The sequence below is a fragment of the Solanum stenotomum genome, chromosome 8 (genome assembly GCF_019186545.1).
Source record: "Solanum stenotomum isolate F172 chromosome 8, ASM1918654v1, whole genome shotgun sequence".
In the NCBI taxonomy this organism is placed as follows: Eukaryota; Viridiplantae; Streptophyta; class Magnoliopsida; order Solanales; family Solanaceae; genus Solanum; species Solanum stenotomum.
Genome location: NC_064289.1, coordinates 27016548 through 27038923, shown reverse-complemented (window position 1 = coordinate 27038923; position 22376 = coordinate 27016548). Strand labels below are relative to the sequence as shown.

The 22376-nt window shown below is 30.0% G+C and overlaps 3 protein-coding genes across 3 annotated transcripts in view; all 3 read left to right on the top strand.

Moving 5' to 3' along the window:
- LOC125872570 (CBL-interacting protein kinase 18-like) overlaps positions 1-22376 on the top strand; it is a 504282-nt gene that overhangs the window by 358066 nt on the left and 123840 nt on the right. The window lies entirely within an intron of this gene.
- LOC125872564 (WEB family protein At2g38370-like) lies at positions 7168-9383 on the top strand. Its single transcript, XM_049553304.1, has 2 exons — positions 7168-7320; positions 7905-9383. The coding sequence occupies exons 1-2, from the start codon at positions 7177-7179 to the stop codon at positions 9294-9296; spliced, it is 1536 nt and encodes a 511-aa protein (XP_049409261.1). The 5' UTR covers positions 7168-7176; the 3' UTR covers positions 9297-9383.
- LOC125872584 (high mobility group B protein 7) lies at positions 14838-17931 on the top strand. Its single transcript, XM_049553334.1, has 7 exons — positions 14838-15116; positions 15193-15351; positions 15861-15948; positions 16094-16183; positions 17185-17229; positions 17331-17425; positions 17540-17931. The coding sequence occupies exons 1-6, from the start codon at positions 15034-15036 to the stop codon at positions 17397-17399; spliced, it is 534 nt and encodes a 177-aa protein (XP_049409291.1). The 5' UTR covers positions 14838-15033; the 3' UTR covers positions 17400-17425; positions 17540-17931.

Here is a 22376-nt window from a genome sequence, read left to right as displayed (position 1 = left end):
AAGTCAAGCTCATCATTCATATCTTTTGGGCAAGCTTTGTGTGCTTAATATTTTGCACCTTTCAGCTTGAGGGGGTGTGTTCAAATATAATAGTTTGTTACACTGTATTAGTTAGTTATGAGCTACAATACAGTTCCTAATGTTAGTTAATTAGTTAAGTGTAGTTAATTGATGCTTTACTAGTTAGTTACCTCGATTAATGTGTCAAGTAGACAGTTACATTTTTAGGCTATATAAGCCAATGTAATGCCTCAATTGTACATGACTCTTCTTCCAGATCAATGATATTTTCTTCTCTCCCTTTTCTCTGAATTATGTCTAGATACATCACTGCAATGGTGAGTTCATAAGCTCACATTTTCTCACCCACCTTAATAAATAGAATAAAAAAATAATAAAATGACGTAAATATTCATTTTTCTACAAAAGAAGTGAAACAGAGATTTAAAAAGGGCCACAAAAAATTTAGATAACAAAAAAGTTTTTTTAATAGCACAAAAAAAAAAGAAATAAAAGATTTTTAAAAAAAAGGTCATGCATATCAATATTTATTTAACTATCATGCATTTTCGTTTTCGCCTAAATAAATAAAAATAATAATAAAATGACATAAATATTCATTTCTTCCGCAAAGTGAAATAATTAGAAAATTATAAAAATTAAAAAGAGCAACAAAAAATGTAAACAATAAAAAGTAAAAATTAGGCAAATGACATAGTATAAGAAAGAAATTACTTCTTTTCCCTACTCTTTCATTAATTACCAAAAATCCTTTTTTTTAGTGTTTTCGGATACATAATATAGCAGTGTGGATACTTAATATAGCAGCGCGGATACTTTAATTAATAATGGGCGGATACTTAAATTATTAAGTTGTTAGCAACACGGATACTTAATTAACGGGCGGATGCATAATATAGCAGCACGGATACGTTAATTAATAACTGGCGGATACTTAAACTAATAAAGTATCCGGTTAAGTTGAATTGGGGAAAATAAGGGATTTTTGTATTTTAGTAAAAGAGTAGGGAAATATTGAGAATAGGTAAAGAAGTGTTGTGTATTTAAGTCATTTTTCCTAAAAAGTTTCTCTTTTGGGTATTTTAAGCCAAAANGATTTTTAAAAAAAAGGTCATGCATATCAATATTTATTTAACTATCATGCATTTTCGTTTTCGCCTAAATAAATAAAAATAATAATAAAATGACATAAATATTCATTTCTTCCGCAAAGTGAAATAATTAGAAAATTAAAAAAATTAAAAAGAGCAACAAAAAATGTAAACAATAAAAAGTTTCTCTTTTGGGTATTTTAAGCCCAAAACCTGAGTCTATATCTGTCTTTACAAAGAAAAAAAAGATTAATTACATCAAACATGGTTATTTTGTTCTAATTGGGCCATTTTAGGTAATTTTGTACAGTTGGGCCAGAAAAATTATCAACAAATGGCATAGCTTGTCAATTGGTGTAATTTTCCCTATTTAAAACTCACTCATTCAACCCCTATTTAATGGGTTTGCAAAAATTGAGCCTAAATTATCGACACTAGTTAAGATCAAACGCTTCTACTGTTGCTGAATTGTGTTGGGTTCAGAATCTCCTAAAGAAAAATTATCATTCTCTTTCTGGACCACTAGTGATGCATTATGATAATTTATGTGCAAATTATCTTTTTATAAATTCGGCCTTTTATTCACGAATGGAGAACTTGAAAATTGATTATCACTTTGTTCTTCGTATGATTTAATGGGGTCAGCTTCGAATGCAGAGGCATATCTAGAGGGGGTTGTGTGGGTTCACGTGAACCCATGCTCCCCTCTAAATCATATATAGTAGTGTTATATTTTTAAAAAAAATATTAAAATATAAATGGTGAGCCCACATTCAAAGTACAATATAAAAATACGATAATGATAGTATTCACCTCTTAAGTGAGGATAGAAATTTAAATTCTTTTTTTTAGTAGCACCTCTTCAAGTGGTTATCGGTAACGCTTTTGACGTTTCAACTAATTTTTCTTTTATTTTTTTTGCTTTAATATTTCAAAGTTCAAGAGTGTTATATTGAAAATTCCTAAAAAAAATTATATAATCAAATCAGATGTGTATATTAAGATTTAAAACTAGCAATATTATGTATTTTGAACCTATAATTTTTAAAATTTAACAGTTCATATTACAAACCTAAAGGTCAAATCGATCAAATTTATATCTTAGATACGTGTTTTCGTAATAGTACACCCATCCTTTTGAAATCTGGATATGCCGCTGTTCGAATGATTCACATTTTAATAAAGTATTAGCTTGTTGACTAACTAATCAAGCCTCTTTCCCACCATGACTTCGAACAATTTTTGTCCAAGATTAATGTCTCCAATAGACCATGAGGGGATGTATTGGAAATACTTCATATTTCTATTCTGCAGATCCTCCTCTTTAATTGTTTTTCCTTGGTATGAATAACCATATCTCCCTCTTATTATACATTGTTAGCTTTCCTTATTTATTGATATTTTTCGTACTAATTATTTGTTCCTTTCATGTTAATATCATTTTTCATGTATTAAACAGAAACAGTTGTACATCAATTAAATGCAAGACTTATATGATATAAACTCTTTATAGAAGTAATTGATCATTGGAATTAATGAAACGGTTTGACCAAAAGAAAATTATTTGTTCGTTCAGGTATTACTCTCTTTATTTTAATTTATGCGTAAAATTTAAGTAGTTCAAAATTAGAATGAATAAATAACTAAAGATTTTTAAAAAAAATTCGAAGTTGACTAAAAAGGAAATGAAACTGCGAAAGTACTTTCACCGTTTTTTTTTGTTGTCATAGTTTCTTTTTTTAAAGTCAAACTATATGAACTTGAATTTTTTACCAAATTAAGCAATTATTTAAAGTGATTCACCAAAATAATGTGTTTTTTAATTTTTTACAAAACTAGTATAAACATATTTCACATTAACGTTTTAGTGTATAATTTATTTTTAAAAAATTCAGTTGTTTGCTAACTGTGTTAAGTTAAGAAATGTTACTATGAGTAACGTTTTATAATACGTTACTGGGAGTCACATTTTACACCTAAAATGTTACTCACGGTAATGTTTCTTAAGAGTCCAATCAAGGGACATCGAATCTTGCAAAGTATATATTCCCTCTATCTCAATTTATGTGACACATTTCGAATTTCGAGATTCAAACAAGTTTATGTTTGACCACAAAATTTTCACATATTTTTTAAATAATTTGAATTGTCAATAATTGTGACTTATAATAATTTTTACATAGTTTACAAATATATGAATTTCATTTTTTAAAAAATTGAAGATTATATGAGCAAATTCTCGATCAAACTTAAATTGTTTGACTCTCGAAAAATGATGCATCGCATAAATTGGGAAAGAGGGGGTATATTAATAATTTGTATTCTAAAAGGTTATTTCTTCAATTACTGGGAGATAATTTGTGTATACTGATAGAAAAAAATTTATCTTATCAAATTATTACACTAAAATTCATAAAAATATAGATGTCTTTTACAAACTATAGCTATATTTGTTGGATTCAATTCTAAATTTGCAGGATTCAATATCACGTGATTGGATTCTTAAGAAACATTACTCACAATAGCGTTTAGGTGTAGAATGTGACTCACAGTAACGTATTATAAAACGTTACTCATAGTAATGTTTTTAGCGTAAAACGTTATTCACAATAACGTTTCTCAACTTAACGCTGTCAGCACATAACTGATTTTAAAAAAATAAAATATACCCTAAAACGTTATTGTGAAATACATTTATACTAATTTTGTAAAAATCTTTAAAAAACATATTATTTTGATAAATTGCTTTAAATAATGGCTTAGGTTGGTCAAAAGATCATATGAACTTCAACTAATATTTTAAGATGTAATTTTTTTTATCATATTGCTATGAAAAAAATTGCAGCTTATAATATTTTTCATATAGTTTTTTAATATATATTTTTGTATTTAAAATATCAAATTAATGAAATATAATTTAGCTTTGAAAGTTAGTTAAATTAACTTTCGGAAAATGCAACATATAAAAATACGGAGTGAATAGTTATTAATACTCTTTAAGAAAGTTATGGCTAATCTAATACTAATAGAAACTTTGGGATCGAATAACAAAATCTAAGCTAATATCTCTCTTATGATTATTTTTTTAAAAAAATCACTTGTTATAGATCGAATCTGAGAGGTTAAAAAATCATTTTATTGTGGACGTACGGCAGGGATTATAAAATAGAAAAAAAGATATTCAACAAAATTCTTCTGAAAATGAGATTCCATTGCTTGAGAAAGTAGACAATTGGATTTAGCAAGTATGAGGGTGAGGTAAAAAGGTGATAAAAGTTTAATTAAAAAGAATGTTTAAAGGCCCTCTAATTGCGGAAAATTTCTTTGGCAATCAATTGCGTGCCCATCAATAATGCATGGAAGGTGGAATAGCAAAGTGAAATTCCGTGTGTCCTCTGCCTTTTGTTTTCTGCTTTAATGAATAATGCTTTCTCTCTATGTGCACTTTTTCTCTTTAGTCAAATCAATCTTTGTTAGTGTCGACTGATGAATTGATCACGGTTGTTGTAGAGTAGTATGTACTTTTTTATTTTTAACTAGAGATGTCGGATCGAGTTTTTTTGAATACAGAGTTATCTTTGCTAGGAAGTGTGTTACCCTTACCATGTGTGAATTCAAATTTAACCGGACTCCAATGTGAATATCAGACACCAAATATGAAATTAAAAATCTTTACTAGTGACGAATGCCTTCTCAAAGCGGGAGAGAATAGCTTTATGAGCATGGCAAGACCAAAAGATACCTCATTTATTTCTCTCTACCTACCTCCCATAAATAAACAAATAATATAAACGTAGAAAAGTGATAGAGGACCTTCAAGGAACCTCTACATTTGACCCAAGGCCTTTTTTTAGATTTTTCACCCGTGTCTAGTATTCATATTGGAGATCGATTAAATTTAAACTTGCACTGGCAAGTCCCACATTGATGGGTAGAGCGTTCTGTAACAAAGATGACTCCATATTCAAAGGGACTCAAACTTAAGACATACGATTAAGAATGAAGAAGTACTTAACACTCCACTATAATTCTCGTTGGTAACCTAACGCCTACTCCCCCATTCTTCCTTTTCAAACATAGCCATATCATATAGGTAGGGATTATAGAAAGAGGCCATATTGATCATCATAAACATGAGAAAAGAATTCTCAAATACATACTACTACTAGTTTGTCTAATCTTAATAAACAAAAAGAAATGAATTCAGTCTTAATTCAAAAATAGGCACGCATGAAGTGTTATTATTTATTTTCTTAGTAATAAAATTATAAAATTGATAATATAAATATATGTTCTGTAGATCCATGAGACACTGGTCTCAGGGCTTACGCACTGTTCCATGCTACGTAAAATGTCTTGCCTCATGCCCCACCTTTTAGATTGTTTTGATGTATTGGTTATATAAGCTTATTGTAAACGAATTTCTTTCCAACTTGAGTAGATCATGATTATGAAAATTCGTAAAGTAGATTGTTTCAAGACATTTAACTTGACTTTAGTTGATATTACACTCTCTAACGTTGAGTGTGCACAAGTAGACAATTAAATTTATATAAAATTGAACAAATAGACACATGTATCATATGTGGCGTCCTACATGGTAATTTTGTGTACTATGTGACGCCCTACATGTATTATGTCACGTAAGATGTGTGTATCTACTTATTAATTTTTTACAAGTTTAAATGTCTATTTGTACATATTCAAAATTGGAGGGCATATGCCAACTAAACCAAGTTAAAAGACATATTTATGTATTATCCCTTTTATGAATAAGTGGATGTATTAATTAACCTCAACAATAACCATTTCTCACATGAATAAGAAAAAATTAAAGATATAAGGGATCTTTCCTGTGGTCCTTAGTATACCATTATATAGAAGGAAAAAAGTAAAAAAAAAAAAAGGAAGAAAAAACTCCTTTTCTTTAACCTTTGACAGTAATTTCGTAATGAGAGATGATGTACTAACGACTACTTTCCCCTATTCTTTATTTACTTTATTCATCTGCACTCACACATATAGAAATATANAACAATAACCATTTCTCACATGAATAAGAAAAAATTAAAGATATAAGGGATCTTTCCTGTGGTCCTTAGTATACCATTATATAGAAGGAAAAAAGTGAAAAAAAAAAAAGGAAGAAAAAACTCCTTTTCTTTAACTTTTGACAGTAATTTCGTAAGGAGAGATGAAGTACTAACGACCACTTTCCCCTATTCTTTATTTACTTTATTCATCTGCACTCACACATATACATGCTCTCACTGAACACGTTTGGGTTATATTGGTTTGTGCTCTGTAAACTATTTTAGCTTCATGGTCCCATTTTTCACCATCCGACATCATCATCGCCATCACTAACCCTTCAATATAAATCATTAACATCTCAAATTCACTCCAAATATCATTACATTTTGTGTAACTAAGGCCAATTTAAATGACTCATAGTCAACTACCTTATTTATTTTAGAGACAAGTATTTAAAAACACTCTTAAATTTGATGTGAATTATTAGTTTCGTTCTTAAACGATTGACGGTCTTAAAAATTAAACAGTGACATAAAATGAACCTAATGAGTATTAAGTCTAAGCTATTAACACCCCTGTCTCCTACTCCTGTCGCAATTTACTTCTTTTTCAGTCCGCTCCGCTAGAAAAAAAAAAAAAGAAGATACCTTTTATAGTAGTTAGTATAGTAACAATTTTAATTTTAAATTTCTCCGTTTTTTTAATTTATAGTTACATAAATATTGACTTATTTTAGATTATGGATTTTAAAAATTTTCCTTCTTTCTTAAATTTTATGTCTAGTAAAAAAAAGTATTCCCTGCAAATTAGTTATTATGTTTTACTTTTAAAGAGTCAATTTAACTAATCTTCCAATAAAAATTATAGAAAAAATATTACTTATAAATTATAATTTAAAATATTAATCAAAATTCATATGATATGATGTCATAGTATTTTGGAATGGAGGAGCATTGTCTGACTATATATAATGCGGGGCAAGAGAGCACCCTGCTGCTGTGTCTGTGTTACTACATACAGTAGAGGTGGTATGGCTGAAAGTAAGAAAATAATGAATCCAAGAGTAGAAATTGATACATCTCCGCCTTTCGAGTCAGTGAAGGAGGCTGTCGATCATTTTGGTGGCAGTGGCCCTTGGATTCCCCACCACTTGCTCCGTTTACCACCTCCGGACGTAAGCCTAAATCCTACCCTTCTTTTTGGGCAATTTCTACAGCTTTCTTATGATTAGAAATACTCTTAATGGTGTTGTAATCACTTCTTTTGGCTCAAACTTAACATCGCTTTCGCCTGATTCTTTATTTTCCATGAGTTATATGATATGAGTGTTTCCTTCTAATGTGTCGAAACACTGGGTCCAAAGTGTTTACTCGAGCAGGAGTAATGCCTTCAGGGATGGCAATGGCAATTGGGGCAGGGCAGGGCGATGCTTAATCAACTACTAGTACTAATACTACTATTTTGTCTACATCACATCCTATTTTTTTGCTCTGCTCTTCCATTCTAAGTGATTAACATGAAAATGAAATCTAAATAGTTCTTGGTACCAAATTTGCATACACAGTATCTGTATTAGCCCGTTGAGATGGTGGTATAGTGTTCGGGCCAGATGCTTGGCTTGCTCATAATCTCTCATCTTTTATCGTACATTTCATAAAAGCAGTTCACATTTTATTCTAAAAGTATTTTATTTTTAATGATAATATGTAATTAGATTGTTGATCAATACATCCGTTGATGAGATTTTAATGTTGGCAGAACGATTCTGAAGTGGGCAAAATGGAGGAGCAGGCAGTAAAATTTGAGAAAGACTTGATTGTGAAGGAACAGGAAGCCCTCAATGTCTTGAGAGAAGTGGAAGAAGCTAAAAGATTTGTAGAAGGATTGAAAGTAAATTTGATGCAACAACTGTCTGAGTTGGTGTCCAGTCCCAGTTTACATCCGGAGAGCCAAATTCCGAATCTTAATGATCTGTCAGCAGAAAACTTAAGTCTATGTCCTCTTCAGTCCCCAGGCCATGTACTAATGGAATTAAACCGAGCAAAATTAGACCTTAACAAGATGTCGACAGACCTTACTGTGATTAGATCTTCTGTTGAGACTCTCAGTAAGAAAATGAAGAAAGAAAAGATAATTCTTGACAGAAGCAGTCAGACGAAATCCCTTAATTCAGCAGCAGGGTTGGAAAACAACACTATGAACCAGCAGTTGAGCTTTGAAGCTGAACAATTCAAGAAAATGGCAGAAGCTTCAAGGTACGAGGTGATGAAGGCAATGTCAGAGATTGAACGAACAAAGGCGAGTATTAGAATGGCTGAAATGAGGTTACATGCAGCCAAAAAGATGGAAGAAGCAGCTAAAGCTGTGGAAGCAATTGCTTTTGCGCAACGAAAGGCTTTACTAAATGGAAAGAATTCTTCAGCTGTTGTTCAGCACACAACTGAGGGAATCACAATTTCATATGAAGAATATTATGCTCTTGCCCGAAAAGCACAGCAAGCTGAAGAGCTATGCAAAACAAAATTTGTAGACACAAACACTATGCACAGAACTAATGAAGCAAACCAATCTGAGGTGTCTATTACAAAGAAGATGGAGGAAACTACCAAAGAAATTAGACACAACAGGAGTACTCTAGAAGAGGCTTTGGACAACGAAGATGGTACTCAAAGACGAAGTAGTCTTATTGAACAAGATGGTTTCTACAGGGAGAGATTAGAACACACTCAATTGCATTACTCAGGGCATAATACCTCAGTCAAATCTAAGTTCAGAAATCCTCAGTCATCTCTCACTAGTCATGGGAACCCTCGGCTAGTTGATGACAACGAAGCAGACAATGTCAATGACAAATCAGTCCCAGTCTTTCGATCATCAATATCAATTGGAGACATACTAAGCAGGAAGCTGATTTTGCGAGATGATCATATTGTTGTGGGTAAGCATATGGAAAGCCACACTGAAAGAAAGCATGTGTCTTTTAGCCAAATGCTGAGGGAACAGAGTGGGATCATATTGAATCCGACAAAAGCTATGAAAGAAGGGGATGTACACAAGCAGTTCATTACACATAAGAAGAAGTTTGGTTTCATCCAAGTACCACTTCCCAGACAGAATAAGAAGAAGACACAGCCTTTGAACATGAGATGATCTGCCCTTCCTCCCACATCAGTCTTATACTTGTTTACTCGCCTTGCACTTTTTTTTTTGCAGTGTGTATTATTTGTTGTGTTTGTGATTTGTGATTACTGGGCGTTGCTATTTTCTCTTCTTGATTGGTGTAAAGCTCCTAACGATATAGTGCATTTTTATGGAAAAATATTGAGACAGAAAATGTAGCTTTACTCGAACCCCTCGGTATGTACTCATTCATTATTGCTGCTACAAGTAACAAGTCATCACCATAATCCAACTTTTTATTTATAGTATATATACAAGAGATTTTGATCAAATAACACATCCACGTTATATGAACATACGGTACCAGATGTAAATTTCATTTGAGAATTGCTTGTCATCTCTGTAAAGATGGCCATTGACTTGTCCTGGACGACTACCATTCGAGGGATTAGGTCTCTTTATCAGATCCCATAGTTTCGTAATTCATCAAAACATGAGAATATAACTGTCAGCAACTTCAACACAACGTACATGAATTCTTGCCCTACTATTACTTTAGTGTATGTAGGTGTCCTGTTAACTTTGGCTAAACATCTAGTCCATCTACTGTCCCCAAATTTTCACCGCAAGTGTGGTGAAAATTTGGATTCATTGACAAGACAATGACTCAAATTCCAATATTATGTCATTTAATTGTACCATTTATGAGTTCATCTTTAATTTTTTTCCCTATGAAGCAAAATTAGCCTAGGGGGGGATAAGTTCTTTAAAAAATTGAGGCATAATTTGTTCGATATTACTATGCAAAACTATATATTTATGGTCCCAAAAATGTTAGTTATGTTGAGGAGCAAAAACTAAAGATTAGAGACAAAAGTGCAAATAACCCACATTATGTTAATTGTTTGGAATATGATAATATTCGAGTATATACATTCTATTTAATGTTGTTGTTTTTTATTTCCTTACTAGTTGTTACAAGCCAGTCAGTAGTCATATTGTTTGAGATAATTCAAATTTTTGGTTCACTTATGGCCTAAAATTAAATGATCAAATCCGATTCCTTTCACTAGTGAGTAAACAGGTAGGAATATCATATCATAAATCATAATAAAAAGATTTGTTAGACTCAACCAAAAACATTGGTAATGAGAATTATTGCGTTTTTTTTACAACTTTTATAATGTCAAAGATATGGAAGATTGTAATTTCCATGTTAAAGGCCTTTTAGTTGTCCTTGCCATCAAGTGCATATTTTATGGTCATCATTAATTTTAACCACATGTTGTTTTTGCTGCCGATATTCATGATTCTTAAATTTAACTCATAATTATGAAAGGAAAAAAAAATTGGTCCGAAAATTTGGTCAGAATGATATTTTATCTATGTTATTTTACCTTTTTAAACATTTTTACCCTTTTAACTTTAATAACTTTTAACTAAAAAATGGAAAAAACATCCGTTTATTTTAAAATTTAAAAATTATTATAGTTTTTAAAATTTTTTGGCCAAATTGTGGCCAAATTTTCTAGCCATTTAACATTTCCCATTATGAAATTTGTCAATCTATTCGCAACGCGGATGAATTGAGCGAATTAATGATCGCGAGAAAATGATCAAAATAGTCCTTTATCTTTTCCTTAAGACTCAAAATGATCCTTATCCTTTCATATAGATCACTAATGATCCTTCTTCTTTGTAAAAATGGTGCAGTTTTAGTTTGTCATATATTTTCCGTCTATCACTAACGGAAGTCGCTCATATGCGTGATTGCATTAAATTGATATGACCAAGTTTCTCTTTTCCAGAGGTAGAAGTGATTATATTGTGAGCAGATTTCTTCATTATTCATAATCTCCATATTATTATGATTTATGGTGAGCAGATTTATTTATATAGTAATTATATTGGTGTTGTCTCCAATCTTTTGGTAGGGTTATTTAAAATTAAACACAATCATAGTTAATAACTCAAATTGACAAATATTATTGACTTATTGATAATGGTTTGTTAAATTTATTATTCCGTAAAAATAATAGCTTTCGAAATGAATAATGAAAGGGTAGAGTGTGGACACATCTTACCTCTACCTTCTCAGATAAAAATATTATTTTCAAAAGATCATTTTCTTATCTTACCTCTACCATTCAGATAAAAGTATTATTTTCAAAAGATCCACGGCTCAAAAGAATTTACAATTCGTTAATGGTTTAGATTATAATTATTTTTGTGAATTATTAACTCTATAATGATTTATGATTTTTCTTAACGAGTAATAGATAATTTGATAATAATTATTAAATTACAATTTTATGCTTAATCGATAATAACAAGCTCTTATTTTAGACGTATCTTTCTGAAATTCTGGATAGTTTACATGTTTTGCGTTGTTAGATCAATAGTTACATATTAATAATACATATTCTTAGGTTTTTCGTAATCTTTTCATTTGTACTTCTGGATATGCATATTTAATTTGGATATTGATGATATATTTAACTTTATAATATATAATATTTTGGATGTTGCATTCTGTTGCATTGTCACTTAACTTGATTATGTTTCGATGTTTATTTTTTTAAAAAAATTAACAGTTAATTGACAATCAATAAATTAATAACCCATATCCTAATTTTTTCGATAATGATTTAGTATTTTTATAAATTAATAAGTCAAACTAATATATGAGGTGAGTATTAATTGTGAATACCATGAATCGTACGGTAGGATTCCTACCACTTAAAATTTGTTCATTTGGTGATCTCAATAATTAATCTTTATCGTCTTAATGAATGGACAAATGGAGCTAAACGTGTAACTTGACGTAAAAAGTTTGGAAGATTAAAACTGCACCATTTTTAAAAATGAGGAGGACTATTAGTGCTTCCTATAAAAGGATAAGAATCATTTTGAGTCTTATGGGAAAGATAAAGGTATAATTTTGGTCCTTTTCATAATGATAGCACCTATTTGGTTAAAATTAAAATATGGGTAATACAAATTAACTAATTTGAAATGCTTGGTCGATTTAGGTCCCGTTTGATTTAGCTTTAAAAAAAAAATCTAAGGAAAAACTATATAAATGGGTCATAAAACTCAAAATAATTATATGTTCATATCTCAATTCAAAGTAATTCAAGAAATATTCATTCTCTAAAAAAAAAAAAAAGGGTCCATACCCCCCATTCATTAAGGCTAATAATTTTCACTTAAAATTAGTATCATATATTGAATTGATATCATTAACGCTGATAATATCGCTTAACAAATACTTAATCTGTATATATGTATATATATATACACACTGTATTGGTATCATTAAAGTTTCTTGTTTAGAAATTACTCATTAGTCAATGATACTAGTATATGTATATTGTTGTTGTATCAATAAGGTTTCTTGTACATAAATAACTCATTAGTCAATAATATTATAAGAGTATATGTATATTGTTGTGGTATCATTAAGGTTTCTTGTTCGAAAATTACTCATTGGTCAATAATACTATAAGAGTATATGTATATTGTTGTGGTATCATTAAGGTTTCTCGTTCAGAAATTATCATTAGTCAATAATACTATAAGAGTATATGTATATTGTTGTGGTATCATTAAAGTTTCTCGTTCAAAAATTACTCATTAGTCAATGATATTATAAGAATAAGAGTATATGTATATTGTTGTGGTATCATTAAAGTTTCTTGTTCAGAAATTACTCATTAGTCGATGATACTATATATATATATATATATATATATATATTATGATATCATTAATGTTACTTGTTTAGAAATTATTCATTAGTCAATGATACTACAAGAGTATATATATATATATACTCTTACATTACATTATCATTCTCTATGATATGTTCACACCAAATATCCAGGCTTAAATCCATTACAATAGATATGAGCCTTCATTATTTTCGATCTAAAAAAAACTTCATACGATTGCATCGCTCACAAGGACACTTAATTAACCCATGATCTTTGAAAAGGGTCGAGTGACATTGCATGACTGACAAATCCCCTAACACCTTCAACAAATTCATCTTTCATGTTCCCACGAGTTCATTAGTTCTATGACACATCCACAAACGATAATCCATCTACAAAAATATATAGATATTCGTTATAAATTAAATGACATATAAATTTTGCTTAGTTTTTATTTGTATTGATGAGTTAAATTTTATTATTTAATAAACAATATTTTATCATTTAATAGTTAATTAATTAAATTTAATGATTTAATGGTTATTATACATTGAATATTTAATAGTAATTAATTATAAATTATATGAAGCACTAAATTAATGGATAAAATATTTAATTTTAATTTAATTCTTGATAATATTATTCATTTCTAAGAGTTAGTTTGGATGGATGACTAATAAGAAAGTATGAATTAGAGGAGACATAGGAATTATAATTTAGTAAATGAAGATATTTTAAAGGTGATACTAGATTTAAGGAACCAATCTTGATCTAAACTTTACATTTGTTTTTTAAAATTCATTTCATATTTACGCATTATAAATTTATAACTTCCCTTCTTACTCAATGACTAAATTTCACTTTCTATTTTCTTTATCGGATCACTCAAAATTAGTCAAATGTATAAGTTGAAAATTTTAACTTTGCTTCTAAAATTTTTGCACCTACTACAATCTTACCCAAAGGAAATTTCACCATGTAAAAGAAATCTGCTCTTGCAAAAACATGAACATAACTATCTTCCTATCCAAAGAAAATTGAAACACAAATTCTTAAACTCACAAACAATTTTGAACGAATTTAAGAACAAACATGACGAAAAATTACCAAATTTCATGATTCAAGAACAACACAAGAGACATAAGAATTCAACCAATTAAATCTAACAATGAAATCTAGCAATACTAATTTTCTAATCTAACAATAACATGCATGAACAATTAAATTGAAAATTTTAAAATCCCTAATAATAACATGAACAATTAAATGTATCGGACGCTTTAGGATATATTTGAATTCCACCAAATTTAAAGAATTTTCGTAATTTGAAAAAGAGTAGGATACGATGTAATTAACTCTTAACACTATCAAATTTGTATAAAATTATTGCTCCCTCCGTTTAAAAAAGAATGACTTTCTTTTCTTTTTAGTCTGTTTAAAAAAGAATGACCTATTTCTTTTTTTGGTAACATTTTAATTTCAGCTTTTCACGTGGCATGTTTAAGGCCACAAGATTAAAGGATAATTTTGTACATTTGACATAATTTTAATTTAGGACCACAAAATTCAAAAGTATGCTTTATTTTCTTAAACTTCGTGTCAAATCAAATCAGGTAATTCTTTGTGAAACGGATGAAGTATTAATTAGTAGTATCACTTTTATATTTTGGTCCCTTGTAACCCAAAAGCCACACGCCGCTGACTTCACTTTGACGTGTCATTTCCTTATAAGTACGTATGATCCCACTTTGATTCATCGCGGGAAATATTTGCCCTTTTCCTAAAAGGCGCTTCACTTAACTTTTTTTTGAGCCCCGCCCGCGCAGTTTAGCCAAAACATACCATTGTCCCGCAAAAATATGCCTCAATGACCACCTTATCCTGCAACCCCTTAATTACTTCATAATCGTTAAGCAAACAATCAAGGCATTATCCTAAACCTTAGGCGCAAGTTAGTTTAATTTGGGTCCTTATAATAGCCATTAATGGCGTTTTCAATTGTCCTGTAGAATCCAAGTTAATAATACTTACAGAGAGAGACCCAGTATTCAATGATGTACCAAGCTAGAACAAGGAAAAGGGTTTTTGGTATCCAAATACATCGTGGTCCTGATGGCAGTGCTTTTCAAAAATGGTATACTACTTTTCCCCTCTTTCTGATCAATAATTTATGTAAAAAATTTGTTTGTGTAATGCGGGTGTATTTGCAGTGAAACGTGTGGTATCTCAGTGGCTATTGCGTTGGCTGACATGCATGAATGTGAACCCAGAAAGGATGTAAAGAAATTGAAATGCCAACCCAGGAGCAGAAACATTGTTAAGGAGAAGACCCTTATTCACCAACCCAGATCGGCTTTTCGAATTTTCATGTTAGTTGCCTCTTATCTCTCTGTTTAGTTATTTATTTGAATGTATAGGCTTGTTTAATATAAGCATAATATATAAACAATGTCCCTTAACTTGTTCAAATAGACATTTAAATTTATATAAAGTTGAACAAGTATACATGTGTCCTATATGACATAATACAAATTAATTGTCATGTAGGACGGACATATCTCACACGAATTGCCTTGTAGGACAGGTATATTTCACGCAAATTGCCATATAGGATGTGTGTGTTTATTTGTGCAAATTGTATACGTGTTTAAGTACTACTTCTGCACACCCAAAATTAGAGGATATAGATGTCAAATCAAGTTAAATTGCATGTTTATGTATTTTGCCTTCAACATATTCAATGTGTGTGCCAAATTTTTACATTAAAGAACAACACTGTTGTGGATATCTATTTTGTTTGTTTAATATGCTAGTATTATGTGTATAAAGAAAAAATGCTGTCTTAAGTGGTCATGGCCTCATAGGTTTGGTGTTGCAGGGAGGATTTTGTGAAGAAAAACATTGACGGAAATGAGTTTGAAGTAGATAACAGAGGTTTTGAGACATGGAAAAACATGACACGTAAGGTACCGGTTTGTTTGGCACTTTTAGTTGTTTCTATTTGAGCTTTTGGCTGTATTTTTTTTATCAAACAATGCTAGCTAATCATGTTTCATCACCCATTTGTTCATTGAAGTGTTTATTAATGTAATTGAACTGAAAAAATTTCAGGAGAAGATTTTGTACTTCATGAAAGCCGAGACAATTAATCTTGCACATGTGAAACTTTTGCACAGAGAGGAGAATGATATGCCATGGAGGGTAATCTGCGTGTTACATTTCTTTGTTCTGCTTCTACTGCAGAGTGCTTATTCCTTGAATGATCATTGATTGTCACTTTAGATATTGTGCTCCTAAATGGACTCTGCTGGCTGGTGATGCATTTCCTTGTTCCGCATTGTGTGGCATCCTTTTTCAAATTTCCTATATAGGGATAAATGTCATTTGAAGATTCACAAATTTCAGCATTAATTGAACTTCCTGTGTTTTCTGAAATGAAGGATTCGTTCTGTTAAGAAGATGATGCTTTTTCTGTTTCAAAGCTAGTAAACATGATGAAGTTACAATCTTGCTTATCCAGTAACAAGATTCTCTAGCAGAGGACATAGATTCCTTAATGACATTAGATACAATATTGATCATGCATGGGTAAAAATAGTTTGGATTCCAGAATTGTTTTTCATACTCCTCACTATCTGCAATAGTATTAGTCTCTTGAGCAAACATACTAGCCTCTCTTAAGAATAAGCATTTGCCATAGATGACCATCTAAGCGAACATTTCTGCGTTTAGATTTCCACAGAGAAACTAGATTACCAAGTCCTATATCTACTGAAGGCATCAGGAGCTTAATGCTACTTCAACTGTGGAAGTTTTATACCTAAAGCTCATAATGCTCTTTTCTGTATTTATTTGCTCTCTTACATTACCTTTGCTTGCAAATTTTTAAAAGCATTGTACTGTGATCTGTTTGATAAATTACAAGTTCCTTGTGGATAATGCTTCTATCTTTCTGATTCCCCGTTAAGATGCTTAAAACTTTAAATTACAGGTTTCCGGATACTGTAAATGACATAACATCTTATATCTCTTGAACCTATTAGGATATTTATATGGCTTTATTTTTTGAAATGTTTCTTTTCTGACATGCTTGACGAGTAATAAGTTTATCATTTGCAAGAATGCATTTGGTCCCTTCCATTCAGATGCTTAACTTTCAAGTACAAGTTTTAGAATACTGTAAATGACAGTTGCAACTATAGGTGGATGATGAGGCAGATTCAGCTGATGTTGGCAAGTATGATGAGGTTTGTTCCTTCGCTTCTCAATTTCATCTAGATTTAGTGATTTACCTGAGTGCTTTTTCCAATTTGAATCACAACCTAAATTGCTGTCTTTTTGTTACAAGAATTATGAAGACTATGATTATTATGATTCTGAATCTTCTTGGGATTTGATTGATTTTAGCCTGAGGTAGACAAGAGCTTTGACACCAGTGAGAGGGTAATGATTCTGTTTCTCACTTATTTTTGTGTGCTTGTATTTGGATTTAGACTATATAATAGGCTCCTAATACTGCAACACGACTCTTCCTCTCTTTTTTCTTCTTTGAAACAGGAGGGTTTGTTCCCGTGTAAAATCTTGAGGATTGAACATCATTTTGATTTTTGAGGTGGTTCCATGCTTTGGACTAATGGAACCTTTATGTCAATGGCTGGCATCTGTTTTTGTGCATCCTACCTTATTGAAGGCAACTCAGGTTGGTTGGCTACTGCGCGTAGTATTTGTTACTATAGGAGTTAGGATATTGAACATCTAGATACGCGTTCTTAGACAATCCCACTAGATAATCTTCAGTGATACATTTCTTGAGATCAGCCAGGAACCTTGTATAGGATGGTTTTTTGTGAAGGTTCTTGTTTGATTTGTTGGCTTCCTACAGGGCCTTTGTGTACAGTCTCATGAAATGAAAAGGGGTGATATTTGCCCCGCTATTTATGGGAATAGTTTAACATATCCTCTTTGAGTTTTCAGTTAAAACTAATTCTACCGTTATACATTTGATGAAATATGCCCCTAAACCTTGAGGGGTAATAAACACATAAATATACCGGACCATTTATCAAATCCGGCTCACTAAAATAACCCATTAATCTTCTTGATAAACCATTTATTAGGCTAAGGATAAGCCTCATTTCTAGGAATCCCGCAAGCTAGCTTACTAAGGTAGTTTACTTTTTTGCTCCCAAAGAGAAAGAGGTTTTTGTTACTTTCTTCTTCAAGGCACCTTTGTATGAAACTTTTGTGTTGTTATTGCCCCGTCCCCTAGAGAGAGGGGGGGGGGGTAGGGGTTGACAAATCTATAGTGGCAGGTCCATTTCCATTTGGACGAGTTGTGGAGTAACTTATTTCTTTCATTCAATCTGTCTTGCTTGATTGGTTCAAGAGTCTTGCAGGAGTGGTATTAGACTCTTTGGCCTCATAGTCAATCCTTTCTTTTGCGGATCCATGGGGTTTTTGTTTTGGGTTTATCATGCACTCTTGCTTCGTGTAACGTCGTATGTATAATAGAGGTAGTGTGGGGATATCTGAGATACACTCACTGAAGCATGCGGAAAATCACAAAATGAAATTGATTCTTCTCCTTAGTTGCAAAGTGGAGTTCTTCCCCAATGGTCATTTGATATCCTTATTCTCTCATTTGATTCTAATTTCATAGGCAATTTTAGTGATACAAACCAACTGAAATATAATCTAACTTTAAATTCAAGAATAATGTAAGAGGGGGAAAAACTCATATAATAACATCAACTTCTATCAACGTAAAGTTGCACAATTTAATATATTATTACCTAAATTTCATATATATAATCAAATGAATAATCAATATGAAATGCTCAATAATAATTAGATTTTAGTTGTGCTATATTTTTGAGTCAAAGAACTGAATAGAAAGATGTAGCTCAACTTTAATGATTATTGCAGACGTAATTTAAAAATGAAGGAATATTTGAAACACAATATCATTAGTTGTCTTGCTATCTAACAAAAAGTAATATGCTATCACATAACTTTAAAGTTAGAGTAATGTATAATTATTTTGATAATCATCTACACATGTGCAATACCTTTATAATCACCATCATCCTTGTAACTTCATTTCCCAATTTTCTAATTTAATTTGATCTATACCTCCCTTTAATTCCCAATAAAATCATCATGTTGATTTAATTTAATATGTGAGTATGAACAAATAAACAATAAATTAAATTGAGGTACTAATAAAATGTTTCTGCATGAAAGTAAAATATAAATTCAGTTATAAGAATTTTGATAAATAAACTTATGAAAACTTAAGAATTAAACATCTAATGAATTAAACCAAATCTATTAGAACTCAATAAAGAGTTAGTTTATGAAATATATTAGATAACTTTTAAAATTTATGAAATATATTAGATAACTTTTAATGAATTAATATATATTTTGAATTCTCACCATTTACTATTTGAAATGAAATTTAATTCAATTTAAATGAAATTAAATATATTAGATAACTTTTAATGAATTAATATATTTTTTGAAATTTCACAATTTACTACTTGAAACGAATTTTAATTCAATTTGGATAAGTATTCACAAAAGTAATGTCATTTTTAGGACTATATTTAATTCAATTTGGATAAGTACTCATAAGAAGTATTTAATTCAACTCCGATAAGTATTCACAAAAATAATATCATTTTTAGGACGATATTTAATCCAATTTAGATAAGTAATCATAAGAAGTGTTTTAGGAGAAAAAAATACATTGAAAACATGTGAGGCAAGTTTATCATGCACAGTTCTGCATTACCTAAACTTTCAATATTAATCTACAACATTTTTCACGGTGTATTTTGCACAAGATCAACAATTGTTGTATAATATTCTACTAGTTAACCAAATCGCGCTTCGCGCAGTCATATTTTTCTATATTAATTGATATATAAAAATTACGAAATTGCAATGCCAATATATATATATATATATATATATATGAAAAAATCAAACAGAAAATAACAATAAAAGAAAAAAAACAATAGAATTAAATTAGTTTCAAGAAAAATAAGAAGAGAATTATAATTTTTCCTTGGAACAATACAAAGACATATTTCTTTATGCGCAATTTTATATACGTTGCTATCTCATTTTTAGGTGTTTTAAATTATTTATGTTATTTCACTAATAATTTCCTTTATATAATACTATTTATGTTTATATATTTATTTAACTATATAAATTTAGAGTTCATGTAGTTTTTTTTGCTTATAATTTAATTTTTTCACAATTACTTTTTTAAAATATGAGCATATCAATTTGTTTAATTGATAAAATTAATAGCTTAAACTTTTTGTTATATATCTACACAAAACTTTCATATGAAAGGCATAAAAATTAATATTTCGTAAAATTTTCATTAAAAATTAGAAATAATAAATACACAAGAGAGCTCAAATATCAATTTTGTATAGAAACTGAATAAATTATGTAATCCAAACACAACATAAAGATGAAGAAGTTAAAAGCGAATATCAATAATTTCATATATCAATATGTGGATGAGTTTTGATTTTCAATAAAGAATATGAGAAATTTGGACAATAAATGATAATAATTGTGACGTTTATTCTTATAAACTAATAAAATAAATAAGAAAATAGGGAAAAAATCAACTTTTTTGGCTAGTGCAATATTTTTTTAGTGTCAACTTTAATCATGGGTTCATCATGAAACGTAATAAATATAAATGGATGTTAGAATTTTTTTTGGAGAATTACGTCTTTCCATTTTTTAAATTTATTTAGTGAGCAATTATCTTATTCTTTAATTGACTAATTGACTAATTATATAAATATTTTTTAGATTATTGAAAATTAGATAAAAAGAGAAATCTCATAATTAGGAGAGTTAAAGGGATGGTTTAACTTTTTTCAAGCCATTTGAAATGATATTTCATTAGACTACTCTATTTTAATAAATTTTCATTCGTTAGGGAGAAAATGAAAGATTTGAGTGATAAATATTTTTGTCTTTAAATTTACAATAAATAATAGGAATAAGTGGAGTAGTAAAATTTGAGGTATTTAAAACTCTTAAAATAAATAATAGATATTAATGAAGGGAATAGTAATTGACACATTTTTTTAATAGTAATTATAAATAGAAATATAGTAAAAATTACAACAATAAAAAAAAATAAAAAAATAAGGATCATTGGCCAAAGAGAGGTGTCAAACCATTTTTTTAATATTTTAGCTTTATATAATATATATATATATATATATATATATAAATTTTTCATTCTTCTTGGAGAATGAAAGGGTTGGAGTTAAATATTTAGGTCTTGAAATTTACAATAAAGAATAGGAATATGTAGAATAATAAATTTTGAGACATTTAAGTTTTTACAATAAATAATAGAAATGAATGAAGAGAGTAGTAATTGACACTTTTTAATAATAATAATAAATTAAAATATAGTGAAATTTATCAAAAGAATAAGAAAAAATAAATAGGATCTCTGTCTTCTTTTTAAAAAAAAAACGAAAGTATTGCATATAATGTTTTTAGTTTTTTTTTTTCTTAAGAATTATACAAGTGCCTTAGGAGGGATTTTGTGTGATGTATGTTAGTATTTGCTTCATTGTAATGCATGTATGTATACAAATGTTGCACTATTGATCACACCTAATGTAAATGAGTATGAATGATTGACTGTAAGCCATGAATCAACACTTGATTATATGATTATGAGAATGTATATTGTGTTTGTGATTGTGGCATGTTGGATGGATCGGGTGTCACGTTCCGACACACTAATTGAGATCGGATGTCATGTACGGACATACATATTGGAACGGGTGTCACGTTCCGACACACCAACTTGGATCGGGTGTCACAATCCGGCACACTAACAGTTTCGGTATGGTTTTCCATGAGAGGACCATTGACTTGTCATACATGTGTATTATTGAGAATGTGGAATTGTACATTGATCCTGAGATGATAACTGATATTGTATATGTTCGGTATATGTGTGTTTACTATGTTGTAACTACTTATGTATGTTTCACTTACTGGAATAGCCGCGTGATTCTACCAGTACATTGTGGTTGTGTACTGATATTGCACTTGTTCTTTCTTTGTTGAGTACAAGGCATCTTCAGGCGGCTACAGACATACCTCGTTTAGGAGATCACTGATCGAGATCAAATTCAAGGGTGAGCCAATCCTTCTAGGCTACCATGAGTTCTTGTTATGTTTAGTTCATTTCTATTCGGACTTAGACTAGTACTTTAGATATTCTTATGTTTAGTTTGGGTTCCACTCATTTTCTTAGACATTGTTGAACTTTAGAGTTTTGGTACATTGACTTATAGATTTTAGAGGGTTTTCCGCAATGTTTGGTAGT